A 24282-nucleotide genomic window follows, 5' to 3' on the forward strand; every position below is an offset into this window, starting at 1 on the left:
CCGGGATTACCTGACTCGCCCAGCAGGCTTTGCACAACTCCACAGATTACTAATAGATTTAATGGAAAAATGTATTGATAATCTGTGTGCAGCGTGTGGCAGATCCCTCTCTGATCAGATTTCTATCTGTCTGATGGTTGAATCTGGTGCCCATCTGCCAGTGTATGGCCAGCTTTGGAGTAAATTGTTTTTCTCCCAATCAGTTCAATAATGATGTCCCCTCTACTAATGACTGATGTCCCCTGGTGTCTCCCAGGTTCTCCTCCCAGCGACAGGACGACCAGAGATGTCACAATGCCCGACACTGCAGACAGCACCGCTACCAACAGCACCGCTACCAACATGGCACCACCAGGTAACTGTTATGTAACCACTTGAGGCGTGTGCATTTATCTGATCCATCATTATACTCACCTCCCCCCCTCCACCAACCAACCAACCAACCAACCAACCAACCAACAAACCAACCAACCAACCAAGCAGTTCCAGTATGTAGTAACTTATGTAACCACTTGAGGCGTGTGCATTTATCTGATCCATTATTATACTCACCTCCCCCCTCCACCAACCAACCAGTTCCAGTATGTAGCGACTAAAGGCAGCCATACATCAGAAGATTATGGGTAGATTTGACAAAGAGACAAATTTATCTCTAATCGAGTCTGATTAGAGATACATTTGTTTTTTGTTCAGTCTGCCCATACACTACAGGCCATTTCCTGTCCAATTTCAGCATGAAATCTTCAGGGAATCGGCTGAGACCGCACTGCCGCTGCCCCCAATGTATAATGTGCCCCCCCCAGTGTGTGTATTTATACATTACCTGTCCTGTAGCAGCCTCCGCGGGGTGTCCGTAACCTCCGGGTGGCTCTCCGTACACGCTACTGGCACATAGTGTATGACGTCAGGGGCTATGTGCCAGTGGTGTGTACGGAGAGACAAAATGCACACACCGGGCACATTCATCGGTGGGGGTTTCATCGTCTCGTCGCTCGTTCCAGAAATCGCCGCCGTATCGCCACGCACCTGACAACCAACATCGGCCTGACATCTTGCAGCATGCGTGATTGACCATGCAACCAATTTCCATCCCGAAATTGGTCGCTTTGTCGGTCGGGCATGCACTTGGTGGCACCGATTTTCATCCAATTCGATTATAATAATCAAATTGGTTGGTCGATCGGCCGCCAAGTCACCTGATGTACGGCCAACTTAAAGGTGCCCATAGATCAGGCGATGTAGAATCGATCAACTTTAAAAATAGTTGGTCAATCGGTGATGAATCGGATGGTAGGCCATACATTATGGGCGACATACTGTAGAAAATAGGACAACAGAGGCGCCAACAGGATAAAAAACACTAAAAGTACTTAAAAACCCATCTTGGTGATAGTGGAGGTAGTGGTGGACTCACCTCCTCCAAGCAGAACATACGACTGTGGATTTTCAGTCAAAACAATTTTATTGGATACTCCAAATAAAGTATCCAATAAAATTGTTTTGGCTGAAAATCCACAGTCGTATGTTCTGCTTGGAGGAGGTAAGTCCACCACTACCTCCACTATTACCAAGATGGGTTTTCAAGTTCTTTTAGTGTTTTTTATCCTGTTGGCGCCTCTGTTATCCTATTTTCTACATCAAGTCCACCCTTGGTGGAGGGTTATAGCCTTCCTTCTTCTACTACAAAGAGCGACTTTTTAATCCTGAGTGGGGTCAGGACAATCTCCCCACATGCTTTGACAGTGGTTGCCTAATTGGTAACCCTGTTTTTTACATTAAATATACATTATTATACATTACCAGTACATACTACACTATATTGGGCTCTTGGTGTTCTCTCTTTTTGACATACTGTAGAAAATCAACTACTGTATTTCTGTCACCCGCCTGGTTGATCGGTTTACTAATACAGTACATGGGTGCACTCCATCGTGGAGCGATCGAGGAAGTGTGACCGGCAGTGATGTCACTCGATTCCACCCCTTGCTATTGTTTTCTTCCCCATCGCTCTGTTGTTACAGGTGTTCTTTGGCTGCTGGCAGTGATTGGGTGTCTATTGTATATGATACGGCCAGAACCCAAAGTTTGGCCACTTCACGTTGTGGCTGGCCACTTTGGGTTCTGGACGGTCAATGTGCGAAGTGGCCGCGGCGCTGCGGCCAATGTCCGAAATGAGCCAAATCCTGGCGGCTCCGATCATTTTCCCTGGCACTGGCTCCGCCCCCTGCCTCCCTGCTATTGGCTTCTGACAGCAGGGCAATGTTTCATCATTGCCAGTGACACTGACAACAGATGATGGATCTGCCAGTGCCTGACAACTATCCTCACCCCATCTGAAAATAGCAGAAATGAGGATGCATAGCCTTCAATGAACTTGTCCCAGGAGTGTATACTGTGCGCATGCTTCAACAATACAATCCATTCATTATAGTACGGTGATCAGTCGATCGTGCCCATACATCACTCGATTCATTCTTGATCAGCCAATATCTTGCAGCATGCGCGATCGAGGAAACAATGCGATTCTCCCAATTATTGGTTGGTCGAGTACTCTTTCTGTGCTCGATATTGACTCAGTTCTCTCCCGATTCGATTATTGGTTGGTCGATCATGGCTTCAAATCGCATGATGTATGGGCACTTTAACTTCTTGCCGACCGATCCATTCCAATTGGCGTGAATGCGACGGCAGCCCCAGGACCACTCCACACTGAATGGTGTGAACGGCCTTCTATGGGGCAAGCAGGAGAGCGTGTGTGCCGATCTTCGAAGGTTGAGCTCCGCTCCGTCTTCAGTCTCCCAGCGGCGAAACCGCTGTCTAATATACCTGTACAGCGCTGCGATCTAAGGCAGTGCTGTACTGGGGAGAGCCGTGTGACAGAAGTGGTGGTTGTCTGTGTGTGGTGGCAGGAAGTGGGCGGGGTATCAGCATGGTGGTGGTGGTTGTCTGTGTGTGTGGTGCAGGAAGTGGGCGGGGTATCAGCATGGTGGTGGTGGTTGTCTGTGTGTGTGGTGCAGGAAGTGGGCGGGGTATCAGCATGGTGGTGGTGGTTGTCTGTGTGTGGTGGAAGGAAGTGGGCGGGGTATCAGCATGGTGGTGGTGGTTGTCTGTGTGTGGTGGAAGGAAGTGGGCAGGGTATCAGCATGGTGGTGGTGCTTGTCTGTGTGTGGTGGAAGGAAGTGGGCGGGGTATCAGCATGGTGGTGGTGGTTGTCTGTGTGTGGTGGCAGGAAGTGGGCGGGGTATCAGCATGGTGGTGGTGGTTGTCTGTGTGTGTGGTGCAGAAAGTGGGCGGGGTATCAGCACAGTGGTGGTGGTTGTCTGTGTGTGTGGTGGCAGGAAGTGGGCGGGGTATCAGCACAGTGGTGGTTGTCTGTGTGTGTGGTGGCAGGAAGTGGGCGGGGTATCAGCACAGTGGTGGATGTCTGTGTGTGTGGTGGAAGGAAGTGGGCGGGGTATCAGCACAGTGGTGGTGGTTGTGTGTGTGTGGTGGCAGGAAGTGGGCGGGGTATTAGCATGGTGGTGGTGGTTGTCTGTGTGTGTGGTGCAGGAAGTGGGCGGGGTATCAGCACAGTGGTGGTTGTCTGCAGGGGCGTATCTGGGTAATATAGAGCCTATGGCAAACACTGAAAGTGCGCCCCCCTACCGGTCAGAGCCCCTTTCCTCTATAAAAACACCATCCTTTCCTCTATAAAAACACCATCCTTTCATTAATACATGCGTTATGGTTGCCTGTGTTTTTTGGCTCGGGATATTGCTGAAGTTATTTTTTTGGAAATCTCTTCTTATTCCCTTACTGTCCTCTTTTCTAAGACTAAGCCAAGTGCGCCCTCCATACACAAGTTAAGTAGCCATGCTCCCCAGATAACTGAATGAATCAGATCTGAGGTCTGAGTGATGGGTACAGGCATGATGGCACAGCAAAGGGGCATGCTTTGGGTGCTGTGGCGCCCATGGCACAAGCCATGCCTGCACCCCTCTAAATACGCCTCTGGTTGTCTGTGTGTGTGGTGGCAGGAAGTGGGCGGGGTATCAGCACAGTGGTGGTTGTCTGTGTGTGTGGTGGAAGGAAGTGGGCGGGGTATCAGCACAGTGGTGGTGGTTGTGTGTGTGTGGTGGCAGGAAGTGGGCGGGGTATTAGCATGGTGGTGGTGGTTGTCTGTGTGTGTGGTGCAGGAAGTGGGCGGGTAACAGCATGGTGGTGGTGGTTGTCTGTGTGTGTGGTGCAGGAAGTGGGCGGGGTATTAGCATGGTGGTGGTGGTTGTCTGTGTGTGTGGTGCAGGAAGTGGGCGGGGTATTAGCATGGTGGTGGTGGTTGTCTGTGTGTGTGGTGGCAGGAAGTGGGCGGGGTATTAGCATGGTGGTGGTGGTTGTCTGTGTGTGTGGTGGAGGAAGTGGGCGGAGTATCAGCATCGTGGTGGTGGTTGTCTGTGTGTGGTGGCAGGAAGTGGGCGGGGTATTAGCATGGTGGTGGTGGTTGTTTGTGTGTGGTGGCAGGAAGTGGGTGGGGTATTAGCATGGTGATGGTGGTTGTCTGTGTGTGTGTGGTGAGGGAAGTGGGTGGGGTATCAGCATCGTGGTGGTGGTTGTCTGTGTGTGGTGGCAGGAAGTGGGCGGGGTATTAGCATGGTGGTGGTGGTTGTCTGTGTGTGTGGTGCAGGAAGTGGGCGGGGTATCAGCACAGTGGTGGTTGTCTGTGTGTGGTGGCAGGAAGTGGGTGGGGTATCAGCATGGTGGTGGTGGTTGTCTGTGTGTGTGGGGCAGGAAGTGGGCGGGGTATTAGCATGGTGGTGGTGGTTGTCTGTGTGTGTGGTACAGGAAGTGGGCGGGGTATCAGCATGGTGGTGGTGGTTGTCTGTGTGTGTGGTGCAGGAAGTGGGCGGGGTATCAGCATGGTGGTGGTGGTTGTCTGTGTGTGTGGTGCAGGAAGTGGGCGGGGTATCAGCACAGTGGTGGTGGTTGTGTGTGTGTGGTGGCAGGAAGTGGGCGGGGTATTAGCATGGTGGTGGTGGTTGTCTGTGTGTGTGGTGGAAGGAAGTGGGCGGGGTATTAGCATGGTGGTGGTGGTTGTCTGTGTGTGTGGTGCAGGAAGTGGGCGGGGTATTAGCATGGTGGTGGTGGTTGTCTGTGTGTGTGGTGCAGGAAGTGGGCGGGTATCAGCATGGTGGTGGTGGTTGTCTGTGTGTGTGGTACAGGAAGTGGGCGGGGTATTAGCATGGTGGTGGTGGTTGTCTGTGTGTGTGGTGCAGGAAGTGGGCGGGGTATTAGCATGGTGGTGGTGGTTGTCTGTGTGTGTGGTGGCAGGAAGTGGGCGGGGTATTAGCATGGTGGTGGTGGTTGTCTGTGTGTGTGGTGGAGGAAGTGGGCGGGGTATCAGCATCGTGGTGGTGGTTGTCTGTGTGTGGTGGCAGGAAGTGGGCAGGGTATTAGCATGGTGGTGGTGGTTGTTTGTGTGTGGTGGCAGGAAGTGGGTGGGGTATTAGCATGGTGATGGTGGTTGTCTGTGTGTGTGGTGAGGGAAGTGGGCGGGGTATCAGCATCGTGGTGGTGGTTGTCTGTGTGTGGTGGCAGGAAGTGGGCGGGGTATTAGCATGGTGGTGGTGGTTGTCTGTGTGTGTGGTGCAGAAAGTGGGCGGGGTATCAGCACAGTGGTGGTGGTTGTCTGTGTGTGTGGTGGCAGGAAGTGGGCGGGGTATCAGCACAGTGGTGGTTGTCTGTGTGTGTGGTGGCAGGAAGTGGGCGGGGTATCAGCACAGTGGTGGATGTCTGTGTGTGTGGTGGAAGGAAGTGGGCGGGGTATCAGCACAGTGGTGGTGGTTGTGTGTGTGTGGTGGCAGGAAGTGGGCGGGGTATTAGCATGGTGGTGGTGGTTGTCTGTGTGTGTGGTGCAGGAAGTGGGCGGGGTATCAGCACAGTGGTGGTTGTCTCCTGTGTGTGTGGTGGCAGGAAGTGGGCGGGGTATCAGCACAGTGGTGGTTGTCTGTGTGTGTGGTGGACGGAAGTGGGCGGGGTATCAGCACAGTGGTGGTGGTTGTGTGTGTGTGGTGGCAGGAAGTGGGCGGGGTATTAGCATGGTGGTGGTGGTTGTCTGTGTGTGTGGTGCAGGAAGTGGGCGGGTATCAGCATGGTGGTGGTGGTTGTCTGTGTGTGTGGTGCAGAAAGTGGGCGGGGTATTAGCATGGTGGTGGTGGTTGTCTGTGTGTGTGGTGCAGGAAGTGGGCGGGGTATTAGCATGGTGGTGGTGGTTGTCTGTGTGTGTGGTGGCAGGAAGTGGGCGGGGTATTAGCATGGTGGTGGTGGTTGTCTGTGTGTGTGGTGGAGGAAGTGGGCGGGGTATCAGCATCGTGGTGGTGGTTGTCTGTGTGTGGTGGCAGGAAGTGGGTGGGGTATTAGCATGGTGGTGGTGGTTGTTTGTGTGTGGTGGCAGGAAGTGGGTGGGGTATTAGCATGGTGATGGTGGTTGTCTGTGTGTGTGGTGAGGGAAGTGGGCGGGGTATCAGCATCGTGGTGGTGGTTGTCTGTGTGTGGTGGCAGGAAGTGGGCGGGGTATTAGCATGGTGGTGGTGGTTGTCTGTGTGTGTGGTGCAGGAAGTGGGCGGGGTATCAGCACAGTGGTGGTTGTCTGTGTGTGTGGTGGCAGGAAGTGGGTGGGGTATCAGCATGGTGGTGGTGGTTGTCTGTGTGTGTGGGGCAGGAAGTGGGCGGGGTATTAGCATGGTGGTGGTGGTTGTCTGTGTGTGTGGTGGCAGGAAGTGGGCGGGGTATCAGCATGGTGGTGGTGGTTGTCTGTGTGTGTGGTGCAGGAAGTGGGCGGGGTATCAGCATGGTGGTGGTGGTTGTCTGTGTGTGTGGTGCAGGAAGTGGGCGGGGTATCAGCACAGTGGTGGTGGTTGTGTGTGTGTGGTGGCAGGAAGTGGGCGGGGTATTAGCATGGTGGTGGTGGTTGTCTGTGTGTGTGGTGGAAGGAAGTGGGCGGGGTATTAGCATGGTGGTGGTGGTTGTCTGTGTGTGTGGTGCAGGAAGTGGGCGGGGTATCAGCATGGTGGTGGTGGTTGTCTGTGTGTGTGGTGCAGGAAGTGGGTGGGGTATCAGCATGGTGGTGGTGGTTGTCTGTGTGTGTGGTGGTGGGAAGTGGGCGGGGTATCAGCACAGTGGTGGTGGTGGGGGCGGAAGGGGAAATCATCACTGTGGTGGGGGACCTGCTCCTCACCCCTCCCTGCACCTCCTCCCAGCAGTTTTATTGAATTCATTGTTGGTGTTATATTTTTGTTAAAGGACAACTGTAGAGAGAGGTATATGGAGGCTGCCATATTTATTTCACTGCAAGCAATACCAGCTGCCTGGCAGCCCTGCGGATCCTCTGCCTCTAATACTATTAGCCATAGCCCCTAAACAAGCATGCAGCAGATCTGGTGTTTCTGACTTTAAAGTCAGATCTGACAAGACTAGCTGCATGCTTGTTTCTGGTGTTATTCAGCTACTACTGCAGAGAAAAAGACCAGCAGGGCTGCTAGGAAACTGGTATTGTTTAAAAGGAAATAAATATGGCAGTCTCCATATACCTCTCACTTCAGTTCCCCTTTAATGTCATGAATGGAAGTTATTTCTGCATCCAGGAGAATTTTTCATGCAAGAAGTCATGGAGAATCTCGTTATCATGTGATTGGTTGCACCTCTTTCATTGGCTGGTCATGGCCTTCAATAGAGCCAACAAGGAGGCATAATCACATGATCAGGACCAGCCAATTAGAAAACAAGAAACCAATCACTGTATGATCTGCTTGTGTTTCCCAGGAATGCTCTCCACAATAGCAAGACCTGGCACAGGAGACGTCACTTCCGGAGGAGGCAGTGCAGGTAATTACCACACAACCAGCATCATATACATGTATACTCTATACTCACCATTCCCTGGTGTGTCCATCTTCTGAGTACCTGCCCTGTGTCACTTCCGGAGGAAGCAGTGCAGGTAATTACCACACAACCAGCATCATATACATGTATACTCTATACTCACCATTCCCCGGTCTGTCCATCTTCTGAGTACCTGCCCTGTGTCACTTCCGGAGGAAGCAGTGCAGGTAATTACTACACAACCAGCATCATATACATGTATTCTCTATACTCACCATTCCCTGGTGTGTCCATCATCTGAGTACCCGCCCTGTGTCACTTCCGGAGGAAGCAGTGCAGGTAATTACCACACAACCAGCATCATATACATGTATACTCTATACCAGTGGTGTCCAAACTTTTTTCAAAGAGGGCCAGATTGGATGAAGTGAACATGCCGGAGGGCCGAACATTTTTCCGAACATTCTTTGAACAATTACAATTACCGTATATACTCGAGTATAAGCCGACCCGAGTATAAGCCGACCCCCCAACTTTTCCCACAAAAAGCAGGAAAAAGTGAGTGACCCGAGTATAAGCCGAGGATAGCAAATGCTGCAGGGACCCGATAGACTTTGGGGGTCTGGAAGAGGCCCCAGGTAAGTAAATGGCAAGTATTTGGTGGTGTGGGTGGAATTATAATTATAATAATTAAAAATAATGTTATCTAATGGAATAAGAACTGGGGCTCACAGGTTGCAGCAGTTCCTTTCCTATCCTTCAAGCATGCTCACTGCCCAGTCTCATTCAGGTCATTTCTCCTGGCCCAGTGTGATATTGTCTGTGAGCCATGTGGAGGCCAGGCAGTAATCGAAGGCCAGGGAGGGTACCAGCAGGAAGGGTGCTGCCTGTAAATAATGTCACAGCACTCCCTTCACACAGACACACTCTATATAAAAAGTAATGTCTCCCTACTAGTGACTTGCCTGCATGTGTATAGAGCGAGTGTCCCCCTCATATACAGTGCTGTGTATGGCATGCAGATGCTTGTTGTGCCCCCCTCCCCCCACCACGTGCGGGTATGCAGTGGTGATGATTGTGAATTGTGGCCCCACCAGTACATGCAGAGTGATGTGAATGCCCCCTCTCCTTCAGAGAGCCTTGCCGGCATGCGTATAGAGCGAGTGTCCCCTTCATCATAAACAATGTAGTGGATGGCGTGCAGATTCTTGTTATACCCTCCGGTATATGCAGTGAAGTGAATGCCCCCCTCCCCCCCTGGATGGCCCCCCTCCCGGTATATGCGGAGTGATGGGCAACGGAGCGTGCTTCCTTCACTCACCGCTCAGCGTTGTCCTCCTCGATTCCGCATCGGCCTCTCTCTCATCGCCCTCTCTCTCACCGCTATGACACATGTTCATCTCCGTCCACCTCAATACCGTATCAGCCTCTCGCTGTCTCATTGCTATGACGCCATAGCGATGAGACAGCGAGAGGCTGATACGGCATCGAGGTGGACGGAGTTCAACATGTGTCATAGCGATGAGAGAGAGGCCGATGTGGAATCGAGGAGGACAACGCTGAGCGGTGAGTGAAGGAAGCACGCTCCGTTGCGCAACACTCCGCATACACCGGGGAGGGGGGCCATCCAGGGGGAGGCATTCACTTCACTGCATATACCGGAGGGTATAACAAGAATCTGCACGCCATCCACTACATTGTTTATGATGAAGGGGACACTCGCTCTATACGCATGCCGGCAAGGCTCTCTGAAGCTCCGGAGCTGCTTCCATTCCTCACATGGCGGGGGTACTCAGGAGAGGTGACTCGAGTATAGGCCGACACCCCCACTTATAGGCAATTTTTTGGGGGTGAAAAAGTCGGCTTATACTCGAGTATATACGGTAAATGCAAATGAATTATTTTGCATAAAAGCTGAGTTTTCAAAATGTATTTGAAATAAATTTAAAAAAAAACTTACCTGCACTAATGGGAAGGGTGAAACTGAGATCTGTGCTCCAGCAAACAGGCTTGGTCCGGTAGAAAGGCAGTGGTTTTGATGCGCAAAATGTCACGCAGATGAGAGTCACGTAGTCTTGTCCTCACACGATTCTTGTTGAAGTTCATGGCAGAGAATGTCTTCTCACACAAATATGTTGAGCCAAACAAGCTCAGCATTTTCTTAGCCTGTGTTCGAATCTCCTGAAACCTGCCCTTATCCAGTTGGCGGTAAAAGTTCACAAGAGAGAGTTGTTGGTAATGACTGCGTAACTCGCTGTCACATTGCAGCTCAATGAGCTCAAGCTGCAGCTGTTCTGGAGCATCATCTGGGTCGACAGAGAATGGAGAGGAGAAAAGGCTGATCTCCTTTTCAATAGCTGCAAAATCTTGAAAGCGCCGTTTAAACTCTTCAGCCAGAGATGCGATGTCTGCTGCATACCTGTTCATTTGCACACTGATATTGTCCTGTGAAAAACTGTTCATTATTTCCTGCAATGCTGGGAAATGTATGGTATTGGCCTGTGTTTGTGACAAATGCCTTTGGAAAAGTTGCAGCTTCCTTCCAAATGCCTTGAGGTGTGAATAAAGCTGGTTCACCGCTGCATCTTTTCCCTGAAGACTCGTGTTTAGTACATTCAGATGACTTGTTATGTCAACTAGAAGCCCCAAATCAGCCAGCCAAATAGGATCAGATAGTTCTCGCATCGGTTGTCCCTTTGTTTCCAAGAATTCTTTTATTTCCTTTCTGAGAGAGTTAAAACGCTGCAGTGCAGACCCTCGATTGAGCCATCTAACATCGTTGTGATATAAAACATCTTCATATTCAGCATGGATGTCCATTAGAAACTGTTTGAACTGACGGTGGTACAGAGCTTTAGCGCGAATAAAATTAATAGTCTTTACAACCGGTTTCATAACATGATCATATTTGAGATATTTAGCACAGAGAACTTGTTGATGAATGATACAATGGAGTTTAATAGCTTCACCTCCTTCTTCAATAACCTTGTTACAGATTAGGGTTGATAAGCCACTTCGTTCACCAGCCATAGCAGGTGCCCCATCAGTAATAATCCCAGAAACTTTGTTCCAGGGCAGTTTCATGTCGTCTATTGCAGAACTAACAGCAACAAATAAATCTTTTCCTCTAGTTTGTCTGGAGGTCAAGTAGCTCTTCAGTCACATTTATTTCAGCGTCCACCCCCCTTAAAAAAAATCAGCAACTGAGCTGTGTCAGATAGGTCTGTGCTTTCATCACAGGCTATTGAAAAGAAGTCAAAAACCTCTCTTTTGGACATCAACTGTCTCTTAATATCTGATGATATGTCTTCAATTCTGCGTGCTACAGTGTTACGAGCCAGGCATATGTTGGCAAACTCTTGTTTTTTCTCAGGACAGATATTTTCAACCATTTTCATAACGCACTCTTTAATAAAATCACCCTCAGTAAAAGACTTGCTATTTTTAGCAATTAACAATGCCACATCATAGCTTGCCCTTGTGGCATTTTCATTTGACTCACGGGCTCTTGTGAAAAATCGCTGTTGTGACGTTAAAACTGCTTCAAGTTGCTTTAACTTTTCGCTGCGGTCACGCCCTGTTAGTTTGTCATATGTGCTGCTATGCTTTGTCTGGTAGTGTCTTTTGATATTAAATTCTTTATAAACGGCCACAGTCTCTTGACATATCAGACAAACACAGTTATTCCTTATTTCTGTGAAAAAAAAATCCACTTTCCACCTTTCCTGGAAACGGCGGCCCTCACTGTCAACTTTCCTTTTCTTACTTGTAGTAGCCATTTTTTAAATTGGACAGAAGGGGGAGGGTAAAGGATGCAGTGTTGTTTGAACTTGGCAGGTTTAAGTATTACTTGCTTTCACAACTAGGCCTACCCCTGTCCAGCTCCCGATATCCAAGCACATTAAATTGCTGTCTCACAGTCTTCTGTTCAACTGGCTGTCTCTCTGGCTCCTGTCTCAGCTCACCTCACTCTGCAGTACTCCTGACCCCCTCCTTTCTCCTTTCCTTTGACCTTTGAGGCTCCTTGAGGCTCTCAGTGCTGGCAGTCCGTCCACTGTGTCACAGGCGCCGGCATATGACATCACACGCCTCTGTGACTTCTCTGTCTGTAACCCTCGCCTGTGCCTGCCCCTGTGCCCGCCCCTCCAGCTGTGCTCTGTGAGAAGGGGGTGTGTATACCCTCGCCGCCGTCACCCGCCCCTCCACTCAGCTCAGCCGCGTCACACCGCCACGCCCCACACCACGCTGATGCGGCCCATGATGCGGCCAGAACGCGGCCAATGATGCGGCCAGAATGCGGTCAATGATGCGGCCAGAATGCGGCCCATGATGCGGCCAGAATAGCGGCGGACGGGCCGCATTGCCTAAAACAGTGATGGCTGTCCAAAGGGCCACATCTAACTGCCCGGCGGGCCGCGAATGGCCCGCGGGCCGGACTTTGGACATGCCTGAGATAGACCCTTGACACAACGCTGTGTGCCAGAGATGACACCACTTGCCTTTCAACATTACGGTACAGTTTGGGTATCGCCTTTTTTGAGACATAATTGCGTGATGGTATCTTACACTGCGGTGTGTGGCTTTGCTTTTGTGTGCTGCTTTTCCTCAGGTGGTCATCCCAGTGCAGTTTGTGCTTTGTAATCATGTGCCTTTGTAATGTAGTTGTTCCTATGTGGGTCTTGGTCTTTCCATGGCTTAATTTACGTTGGCTGAGGGTACAGATGGCATTGCTCTCATCTGAGGCAGACACACAAAAAAATGTCCACACCACTGAGCCCTGGGATGATGGCATTTTGGTGATGGCTGCTGATGAAGTGTTAAGTGGGGTGCCAGAATCAGAGCAGGAGGAGGAAGATATGTCACGCTTCCGTGCGGAAGCTGAGGAAGATGAGGTGTTCTGTGTTAAATAGTGAACATTATTGGGGGTTGATGGCACGTGCCTCCTTCTGAACACTGTACTTTGGTCGAGGGCCGCACAAAATCCCGACAGCAGGACCTCGAACAGACCTGCTGGGTGGCCTGCCTCTGGCTCTGCCTCTGCCTGTTTTGTCCATATTGGGGGGGATGAAGTGAAAGGTATGCACTGACTTGACTAATACAATGTGCAGTCACACTGGTGCAGTGAAAGGTATGCAGTGACTGGTATTACAACACAATGTGCAGCTGTCATACAGGTGCAGTGATCAGGTATGCATGTACTGGCATTACAAATGTGCAGCTGTCAAACACACAGGTGCAGTGAACAGGTATGTAGCGACTGGTATATAACATTGCATGCTGTCACGCGGGTGCAGTGAACATGAACAGGTATGCACGGACTGGTATTACAAATGTGCAGCTCTCACACACACAGGTGCAGTGAACAGTTATGCAGTAACAGGTATATAACACTGCATGCTGTCACGCAGGTTCAGTGAACATGAACAGGTATGCAAGGATGGGTATTACAAATGTGCAGCTGTCACACACATGTGCAGTGAACAGTTATGCAGTGACTGGTATATAACACTGCATGCTGTCACGCAGGTGCAGTGAACATGAACAGGTCTGCACGGTCGGACTGGTATTACAAATGTGCAGCTGTCACACACAGGTGCAGTGAAAAGGTAGGCACTGAATGTGTTGGGCCTGGCACAGTATAGCGATTAGCAAGGTCCAGCTGCGACTGACAGGGCTGTATATGCAAGTGTCAGTGGGCCACACAAAACAAAAAAAAACAACAGATCACAAGAACAACATTAGCTCTCAAAAGAGCTGTTGTGGGGTGCTATTAGCAATAAGTATCAGAAAGGAGTAAGCTAACAAGCCTAACAACAGCCTAACTAAGCTTTCCCTAATCTCTGCAGCAACCTCTCTCCCTTCTCTCACTAACTATGCAGAACACAGAGTTAGATCATGGCCCATGCAGCTGCCTTTTATAAAGGGGGGGGAGGGGCTCCAGGAGGGAGTTAGCCTGATTGGCTGCCATGTGTCTGCTGACTGTGATGTAGAGGGTCAAAGTTTAGCCCAATGATGTAGTATAGGGGGCGGGTTGAACTCGCATAAAGTTCGTGTTCGATCGCGAACGGGAACCACTGATGTTCGCGCGAATAAATTTGCATGCAAACCGTTCGGGCCATCTCTACGTGTGGCAGATCCCTCTCTGATCAGATTTCGATCTGTCTGATGGTTGAATCTGGTGACTATCTGCCAGTGTATGGCCAGCTTTGGAGTAAATTGTTTTTCTCCCAATCAGTTCAGTAATGATGCCCCCTCTACTAATAACTGATGTCTCCTGGTGTCTCCCAGGTTCTCCTCCCAGCGACAGGACGACCAGAGATGTCACAATGCCCGACACTGCAGACAGCACCGCTACCAACAGCACCGCTACCAACATGGCACCACCAGGTAACTGTTATGTAACCACCTGAGGCGTGTGCATTTATCTGATCCGTTATTATACTCACCTCCCCCCTCCACCAACCAACCAACCAACCAACCAGTTCCAGTATGTAGGGACTAATATGTAACCACTTGAGGCGTGTGCATTTATCTGATCCGTTATTATACTCACCTCCCCTCTCCACCAACCAACCAACCAGTTCCAGTATGTAGTGACTAATATGTAACCACTTGAGGCGTGTGCATTTATCTGATCCGTTATTATACTCACCTCCCCTCTCCACCAACCAACCAACCAACCAACCAACCAACCAGTTCCAGAGTTCCAGTATGTAGTGACTTATATGTAACCACTTGAGGCATGTGCATATATCTGATACTTTATAGTTCTCTCCTCACCTACCCAACGAGATCCAGTGTGCTGTTCAGTTGGCTATACAATAATTAGGATGTTTCTTCGAATGATTATAAATAATCGTTTTAATAAAGCTATCCCAGAGAGCTGAGTGTTTTGAACAGATTTGTCTGTACAATCAATTGAAGGCAATTACACTGAAAATTTACAACCCACCTGGTGGCATTTTCACTCAATTAGAATATTAAAATCGATTAGACGATATCAGTTGGTTTTTGGTGGAACAGCAGATTCCAGACTGAAAATGATCAAATGCACCCAAAATGACCACGTTAATCCTGCATTGATTTCCTGGTCTATGGAATCCAGGTTAATAAGTGACCCTAATGCCCCTCTTATTTGAGCATGAAGTATCAGCATGGTGGTGGTGGTTGTGAGTGTGTGTGGTGGCAGTAAGGGGGCGGGGTATCACCATGGTGGTGGCGGTTGTGTGTGTGGTGGCAGTAAGGGGGCGGGGTATCACCATGGTGATGGTGGTTGTGTGTGTGGTGGCAGTAAGGGGGCGGGGTATCACCATAGTGGTGGTGGTTGTGTGTGTGTGTGGTGGCAGTAAGGGGGCGGGGTATCACCATGGTGGTGGTGGGGGGAGCGGCCATGATGGGGGGCAGGACCTGCTCTTCACCCCTCCATGCACATCCCCCCAGCAGTTTTATTGAATTCATTATTGGTGTTGCATTTTTGTTAATCTCATTAATGGATGTAGTTTCTGCATTGAGGAGAATTTTCATGCAAGAAGTCATGGAGAATCTCGTTATCATGTGATTGGTTGCACCTCTTTCATTGGCTGGTCATGGCCTTCAGTAGAGGCAAAAAAGAGGCATAATCACATGATCAGGACCAGCCAATAAGAAAACAAGAAACCAATCACTGTATGATCTGCTTGTGTTTCCCAGGAATGCTCTCCACAATAGCAAGACCTGGCACAGGAGACGTCACTTCCGGAGGAAGCAGTGCAGGTAATTACCACACAACCAGCATCATATACATGTATACTCTATACTCACCATTCCCCGGTGTGTCCATCTTCTGAGTACCCGCCCTGTGTCACTTCCGGAGGAAGCAGTGCAGGTAATTACCACACAACCAGCATCATATACATGTATACTCTATACTCACCATTCCCCGGTGTGTCCATCCTCTGAGTACCCGCCCTGTGTCACTTCCGGAGGAAGCAGTGCAGGTAATTACCACACAACCAGCATCATATACATGTATACTCTATACTCACCATTCCCCGGTGTGTCCATCTTCTGAGTACCCGCCCTGTGTCACTTCCGGAGGAAGCAGTGCAGGTAATTACCACACAACCAGCATCATATACATGTATTCTCTATACTCACCATTCCCTGGTGTGTCCATCTTCTGAGTACATGCCCTGTGTCACTTCCGGAGGAAGCAGTGCAGGTAATTACCACACAACCAGCATCATATACATGTATACTCTATACTCACCATTCCCCGGTGTGTCCATCTTCTGAGTACCTGCCCTGTGTCACTTCCGGAGGAAGCAGTGCAGGTAATTACCACACAACCAGCATCATATACATGTATACTCTATACTCACCATTCCCCGGTGTGTCCATCTTCTGAGTACCCGCCCTGTGTCACTTCCGGAGGAAGCAGTGCAGGTAATTACCACACAACCAGCATCATATACATGTATACTCTATACTCACCATTCCCCGGTGTGTCCATCTTCTGAATACCTGCCCTGTGTCACTTCCGAAGGAAGCAGTGCAGGTAATTACCACACAACCAGCATCATATACATGTATACTCTATACTCACCATTCCCCGGTGTGTCCATCTTCTGAGTACCTGCCCTGTGTCACTTCCGGAGGAAGCAGTGCAGGTAATTACCACACAACCAGCATCATATACATGTATACTCTATACTCACCATTCCCCGGTGTGTCCATCTTCTGAGTACCTGCCCTGTGTCACTTCCGGAGGAAGCAGTGCAGGTAATTACCACACAACCAGCATCATATACATGTATACCCTATACTCACCATTCCCCGGTGTGTCCATCTTCTGAGTACCCTCCCTGTGTCACTTCCGAAGGAAGCAGTGCAGGTAATTACCACACAACCAGCATCATATACATGTATACTCTATACTCATCACCATTCCCTGGTGTGTCCATCTTCTGAGTACCTGCCCTGTGTCATTTCCGGAGGAAGCAGTGCAGGTAATTACCACACAACCAGCATCATATACATGTATACTCTATACTCACCATTCCCCAGTGTGTCCATCTTCTGAGTACCCTCCCTGTGTCACTTCCGAAGGAAGCAGTGCAGGTAATTACCACACAACCAGCATCATATACATGTATACTCTATACTCACCATTCCCCGGTGTGTCCATCTTCTGAGTACCTGCCCTGTGTAACTTCCGGAGGAAGCAGTGCAGGTAATTACCACACAACCAGCATCATATACATGTATACTCTATACTCATCACCATTCCCTGGTGTGTCCATCTTCTGAGTACTCTGCCCTGTGTCACTTCCGGAGGAAGCAGTGCAGGTAATTACCACACAACCACCATCATATACATGTATACTCTATACTCACCATTCCCTGGTGTGTCCATCTTCTGAGTACCTGCCCTGTGTCACTTCCGGAGGAAGCAGTGCAGGTAATTACCACACAACCAGCATCATATACATGTATACTCTATACTCATCATTCCCTGGTGTGTCCATCTTCTGAGTACCTGCCCTGTGTCACTTCCGGAGGAAGCAGTGCAGGTAATTACCACACAACCAGCATCATATACATGTATACTCTATACTCACCATTCCCTGGTGTGTCCATCTTCTGAGTACCTGCCCTGTGTCACTTCCGGAGGAAGCAGTGCAGGTAATTACCACACAACCAGCATCATATACCGTGGTGTGAAAAACTATTTGCCCCCTTCCTGATTTCTTATTCTTTTGCATGTTTGTCACACTTAAATGTTTCTGCTCATCAAAAACCGTTAACTATTAGTCAAAGATAACATAATTGAACACAAAATGCAGTTTTAAATGATGGTTTTTATTATTTAGTGAGAAAAAAAACTCAAAACCTACATGGCCCTGTGTGAAAAAGAAATTGCCCCCCTGAACCTAATAACTGGTTGGGCCACCCTTAGCAGCAATAACTGCAATCAAGCGTTTGCGATAACTTGCAACGAGTCTTTTACACCGCTCTGGAGGAATTTTGGCCCATTCATCTTTGCAGAATTGTTGTAATTCAGCTTTATTTGAGGGTTTTCTAGCATGAACCGCCTTTTCAAGGTCATGCCACAACATCTCAATAGAATTCAGGTCAGGACTTTGACTAGGCCACTCCAAAGTCTTCATTTTGTTTTTCTTCAGCCATTCAGAGGTGGATTTGCTGGTGTGTTTTGGGTCATTGTCCTGCTGCAGCACCCAAGATCGCTTCAGCTTGAGTTGACGAACAGATGGCAGGACATTCTCCTTCAGGATTTTTGGGTAGACAGTAGAATTCATGGTTCCATCTATCACAGCAAGCCTTCCAGGTCCCGAAGCAGCAAAACAACCCCAGACCATCACACTACCACCACCATATTTTACTGTTGGTATGATGTTCTTTTGCTGAAATGCTGTGTTACTTCTACGCCAGATGTAACGGGGCACGCACCTTTCAAAAAGTTCAACTTTTGTCTCGTCGGTCCACAAGGTATTTTCCCAAAAGTCTTGGCAATCATTGAGATGTTTTTTAGCAAAATTGAGACAAGCCTTAATGTTCTTTTTGCTTAAAAGTGGTTTGCACCTTGAATATCTGCCATGCACGCCATTTTTGCCCAGTCTCTTTCTTATGGTGGAGTCGTGAACACTGACCTTAATTGAGGAAAGTAAAGCCTGCAGTTCATTAGATGTTGTCCTGGGGTCTTTTGTGGCCTCTCGGATGAGTTTTCTCTGAGCTCTTCGGGTAATTTTGGTCGGCCGGCCACTCCTGGGAAGGTTCATCACTGTTCCATGTTTTTGCCATTTGTGGATAATGGCTCTCACTGTGGTTCGCTGGAGTCCCAAAGCTTTAGAAATGGCTTTATAACCTTTACCAGACTGATAGATCTCAATTACAGTACTTTTGTTCTCATTTGTTCCTGAATTTCTTTGGATCTTGGCTAGTGTTGGGCGAACAGTGTTCGCCACTGTTCGGGTTCTGCAGAACATCACCCTGTTCGGGTGATGTTCGAGTTCGGCCAAACCGTTCGGCCACATGGCCGAACTAAGAGCGCATGGCCGAACGTTCCCCGAACGTTCGGCTAGCGCTGTGATTGGCCGAACGGGTCACGTGGTTCGGACCCGAACGCGCTCTGATTGGCCGAACTGTCACGTGGTTCGGGTAAATAAATACCCGAACCACGTCATATATCCGCCATTTGTCTGTGGGTTTAGCTTTGGGTAGGCAGGCAGGGTAGTTCGCGCTCCAGCCACGCTAGCCAGGGTCCCCCCAGTCATTGTGTCGCTGCTGGGAACAGTAGTACACCGCTCGCTCAGCCACACTATATAGCATTGTGTTTACTGCTACTCTGTGTACCTCGCTCAGCCACACTATATAGCATTGTGTTTACTGCCACTCTGTGTCTGCTGGGAATAGTAGTACACCGCTCGCTCAGCCACACTATATAGCATTGTGTTTACTGCCACTCTGTGTACCTCGCTCAGCCACACTATATAGCATTCTGTTTACTGCCACTCTGTGTCTGCTGGGAATAGTAGTACACCACTCGCTCAGCCACACTATATAGCATTCTGTTTACTGCCACTCTGTGTACTTCGCTCAGCCACACTATATAGCATTGTGTTTACTGCCACTCTGTGTCTGCTGGGAATAGTAGTACACCGCTCGCTCAGCCACACTATATAGCATTGTGTTTACTGCCACTCTGTGTACCTCGCTCAGCCACACTATATAGCATTGTGTTTACTGCCACTTTGTGTCTGCTGGGAATAGTAGTACACCGCTCGCTCAGCCACACTATATAGCATTGTGTTTACTGCCACTCTGTGTACCTCGCTCAGCCACACTATATAGCATTGTGTTTACTGCCACTCTGTGTCTGCTGGGAACAGTACTACACCGCTCGCTCAGCCACACTATATAGCATTGTGTTTACTGCCACTCTGTGTACCTTGCTCAGCCACCGTATATAGCATTGTGTTTACTGCCACTCTGTGTACCTTGCTCAGCCACACTATATAGCATTGTGTTTACTGCCACTCTGTGTCTGCTGGGAACAGTAGTACACCGCTCACCCGCCACTGTATAGCATTGTGCTCTGTGTCGCTGCTGTGAATCGTTGTACACCGCTCACCCACCACTGTATAGCATTTCTGTACTGCCACTGTACTGCTGCCAGTCAGCGTGTACTTTAAGGATAAGTGAAATGAGGAAGAAATCCGGTGAAAGAGGGAGGGGCAAGGGAAGAGGTGTTTCCCCTGACGGTTCACGTACAGGCCACAGGGGAGCACCCAAGAAAACCCACTCAATACCGCCCATGTTGTCCAGGACAACAACCCTCACAAATCCAAAAGAACAGGACCAGATAATTACTTGGATGACCTCTCAAGCGTCCAGCAGTGGGTTAAGCAGCACCAGCACATCACGCACGAGGTCCGAGTCCTCAGCCAGTTACAAGGAGCCAGTGGGCACAAAGCTGACACAACCGGCAGCGACACCACGCACACAACTGCCAGATAACCAGTCCGATGAATTACCTCAGGACACAATGGGGTATTCGCAGGAGCTATTCCCAGCCCAACAAACTTCCACCTTTGAAAGGTCAATGGAGGAACAGCCAGAAATGTTGTTCCCGGATTCACAACCATTAACTGTGGGAAATGCACCGCGCACTGAAATGCAAGGCGAGTCCGAGGACTTTGAAACCCAAATCCCAGAGCAAGTTGGGCAGGAGGGGTTGCAATTGCAGGAGGTCGGCCGACAAGATCTGGAAGACGACGTTGGAGTGAGCTGCGCAGAGGTTGTTCTGGGGAGCTCTACTCCACGGCGGCGGCCCCCCACAATGACATATGACGAGTTTGAGGAGATGGAAGAGGAGGGTATGGACAATGTGGACATAGACCCAGATTTTGTTTGTGAACGAGAACATCGCCGTCGTAGCAGCAGCACAGATGAGTCTGTTAAAGAACCCACTGCTGCACGAGTTCGCCTTGTGCCACAAGGTAGGCGGCGCGCAATTTCAGGCACCACAAGCGTGGAAGTTCAAGTGAGAGGCAAAAGAGGCGCAAACAGAAATCGCCAGCAAGGCAGGTGCTCCAAAGTCTGGGCTTTCTTTGAAGACTGCACTGAGGATGGTACTATGGCGATTTGCAAGGTGTGCAAGACCCGCCTGAGCAGGGGGAAAAGTATTAACAACCTCTCCACCACCAGCATGAGCCGCCACATGCTATCCAAACATCCCACTCTGTGGGCAAACGCGGCAGGACAGGGTACCAGCAACACTGCCTCCCTTGGGGTCACCAGACTCACCACCAGACCCGCCTCAGCAGCAGCAGTAGCCCAGCCATTGCGTGGTTCACAACATTCACAAACATCAGACGCTGACACTGTCACTTTCCGGAGTAGTGCTCTTGAGGTCTCCCAGTGTTCACCAAACACAACAACCAACAGCCCTTCAGTGTGCAGCCCTACGATTCAGTCGTCTGTCTCGGAGATGTTTGATCGCAAGAGGAAATTGCCAGCAAATGACCCCCGGGCCGTGGCAGTAACAGCCAGCATAGCCAAGCTTCTGGCCTGCGAAATGCTGCCATATCGAGTGGTGGAGACAAACAGCTTCAAGGGCATGATGTCAGTGGCCATCCCACGTTACGTGGTTCCCAGCCGCTACCACTTTGCGCGCTCTGCAGTGCCTGAGTTGCATGAGCACGTGGTCAGCAAAATAACCCGAAGCTTGAAGAATGCCGTTGCCTGCAAGGTTCACCTCACCACTGACACCTGGACGAGTGCGTTCGGCCAGGGTCGATACATCTCCCTTACCGCGCACTGGGTGAACCTTGTGGAGCCTGGCAGCGATTCCTCACCTGCTACGGCGCGGGTGTTGCCCACGCCGCAAACAGCTGCATCGCCGTCCCTCCCACTGGATAACAACAGCAGCACCTACCTCTCTGACTCCTTCTCCTCCAACGCATCTCAAAGCTGTACCTCATCTGGAAACGCTAACCCAGCAGCAGTAGGATCGTGGAAGCAGTGCAGCACAGCTGTTGGCATGCCTCAGCAAGCGTTGCTGAAGCTGATCTGCCTTGGGGATAAGCAGCACACAGGGGAGGAAATTTGGAGGGGAATAAAGGAACAGACGGATTTGTGGCTGGCACCGCTGGACCTGAAACCGGGCATGGTTGTGTGTAATAATGGGAGTAATCTCATTCGCACTTTAAGGTTGGCTAAGCTGACACACATCCCTTGCCTGGCGCACGTGATGAACCTAGTAGTTCAGCGGTTCCTGAGGACATACTCAGGCGTGGCCGATCTTCTGTTGAAGGTGCGACGAGTGGCCAAACATTGTAGAAATTCCAGTACTGCTTCGGGGGCACTCGCCAAGATGCAGGAGCACTTCAATCTCCCCCACCATCGCTTGCTGTGTGATGTCCCTACGCGCTGGAATTCTACGCTGCACATGCTAGCCCGCTTTTGCGAGCAGAAGAGTGCAGTGGTCCAGTACATGACGGCGCAGTACCGAGGCGCATCCGGACAGCTGCCAAGCTTCTGTGGATCCGATTGGGCCAACATGTTGGACCTCTGCCAAGTCCTCCAAAATTTTGAGCAGTCCACGTTGCTTGTGAGCAGTGACAACTCTTCAGTCAGCATTACCATACCACTGCTGTGTTTACTGAAGAGGTCAATGTTGAAAATCAAGGAAACAGCTGTCATGATGCAACTGGGGGAATCTGAAGGAGAAAACGATCAGCGTGATGGTACCAACATCAGGCCATCCGCCTCAGGAAACGCTGGCCCCAGCAGCTATGACGAAGAAGAGGAGGAGAAACAGCTGGAGTTGGAGCAGGAATTTCATGCCACCACTGACGAGGGCCAGAGCGGTGCACGTTGGACTTCCACAATTCAGCGCGAATGGTCAGCAGAAGCAGACCAGGAAGAAGGTGACGACTATGATGCATCACAACAACTATCACAACGCTCACAAGAGGATGATGAGGATTCTGGCAGGACTCTGGCACACATGGCTCAATTCATGCTAGACTGCATTGAACGCGACCCATGCATTGTGCGCATTCTGGACAACACCAATTACTGGGTTTATACCCTTCTGGATCCACGGTACAAACACAATGTTCCAAAACTGCTTGAAAAAAGAGTCAGACAGGTCAAAATGGAAGAATACCAGCAGGCCCTTGTGGAGAATTTAGAGAGGAGATTGACATCCTCCCCCTCCTCTAGCCAGTTGTACGCCGACAGACTGACTTCCGCAAACCCAGGACGACCAGGAGGGCAGCAAACAACACAAGCCGCAGCTAGTGCCCAAAAGGGAATGGTATCGGCAGTGTCCTTGGAGTGGGAAAATTTTCTGACACCCATGCAGCAGCACACAGAACAGCAAGCGTGCAGATCCACCTCCAACACCGATCGCCTGGAGAAGATGGTCAAGGACTACATGTCAGATGGCGTAGCTGTGTTGAACAATCCATCTGCACCCTTCAACTATTGGGTATCGAAGCTAGACACCTGGCACGAACTGGCAATGTACGCAATAGAGGTGCTGGCTTGCCCGGCAGCCAGCGTTATGTCGGAACGCTGTTTCAGTGCTGCCGGAGGCATCGTCACAGATCGACGTATCCGCCTCTCCACAGAAAATGCAGACCGTCTGACTCAAATTAAAATGAATCAATCCTGGATTGGAAACGACTATGCAACACTCCCGGACCCCAACCAAGTAACATGAACAATGACCATCTGTGATGGGTTAGCGTTGCCGGTCCCTGTTTATTGAACCTCTCATCTTTATTACATTTATGACTGCATGGCGGTACAAAGCATGCTATCCGCATGCTTCTTGTCCTCCTGCAAGGCCTGGGTTGTTGTGTCTCAAAGCGTGGCCTTCTCCTCCTGCGCCTCCTCCTGTTCCATCACGTGTGCTGCTGCTGCTGCTGGGTTAGTGTTGCCGGTCCCTGTTTATGGAACCTCTCATCTTTATTACATTTATGACTGCATGGCGGTAAAAAGCATGGTATCCGCACGCTTCTTGTCCTCCTGCAAGGCCTGGGTTGTTTTGTCTCAAAGCGTGGCCTTCTCCTCCTGCGCCTCCTCCTGTTACATCACGTGTGCTGCTGCTGGGTTAGCGTTTCCGGTCCCTGTTTATGGAACCTCTTATCTTTATTACATTTATGACTGCATGGCGGTACAAAGCATGCTATCCGCACGCTTCTTGTCCTCATGCAAGGCCTGGGTTGTTGTGTCTCAAAAAGCGTGGCCTTCTCCTCCTGCGCCTCCTCCTGTTCCATCACGTGTCCTGCTGCTGGTGCTGGGTTAGCGTTACCGGTCCCTTTTCCTGGAACCTCTTCTCTGTATTGCATGTTACCTGTGCAAAGAAACATGACATTTTCCACATTTAAAAGACAGTTTTTCCTTTGAAACTTTACA

At 49.9% G+C, this 24282-nt stretch overlaps 1 protein-coding gene across 3 annotated transcripts in view; it reads left to right on the forward strand.

The window, feature by feature from the left end:
• The window catches only part of LOC137562144 (receptor-type tyrosine-protein phosphatase kappa-like), a 374827-nt gene that overhangs the window by 56333 nt on the left and 294212 nt on the right, over positions 1-24282 (forward strand). For all 3 annotated transcript variants that reach the window (XM_068273487.1, XM_068273479.1, XM_068273493.1), the window contains exons 3-6: positions 257-355; positions 7795-7857; positions 14143-14241; positions 15544-15606. In XM_068273487.1, the coding sequence (XP_068129588.1) occupies positions 257-355; positions 7795-7857; positions 14143-14241; positions 15544-15606 (324 nt within the window). The remainder of the gene's footprint in view (positions 1-256; positions 356-7794; positions 7858-14142; positions 14242-15543; positions 15607-24282) is intronic.

Source organism: Hyperolius riggenbachi, chromosome 1 (assembly GCF_040937935.1).
Source record: "Hyperolius riggenbachi isolate aHypRig1 chromosome 1, aHypRig1.pri, whole genome shotgun sequence".
NCBI lineage: Eukaryota > Metazoa > Chordata > Amphibia > Anura > Hyperoliidae > Hyperolius > Hyperolius riggenbachi.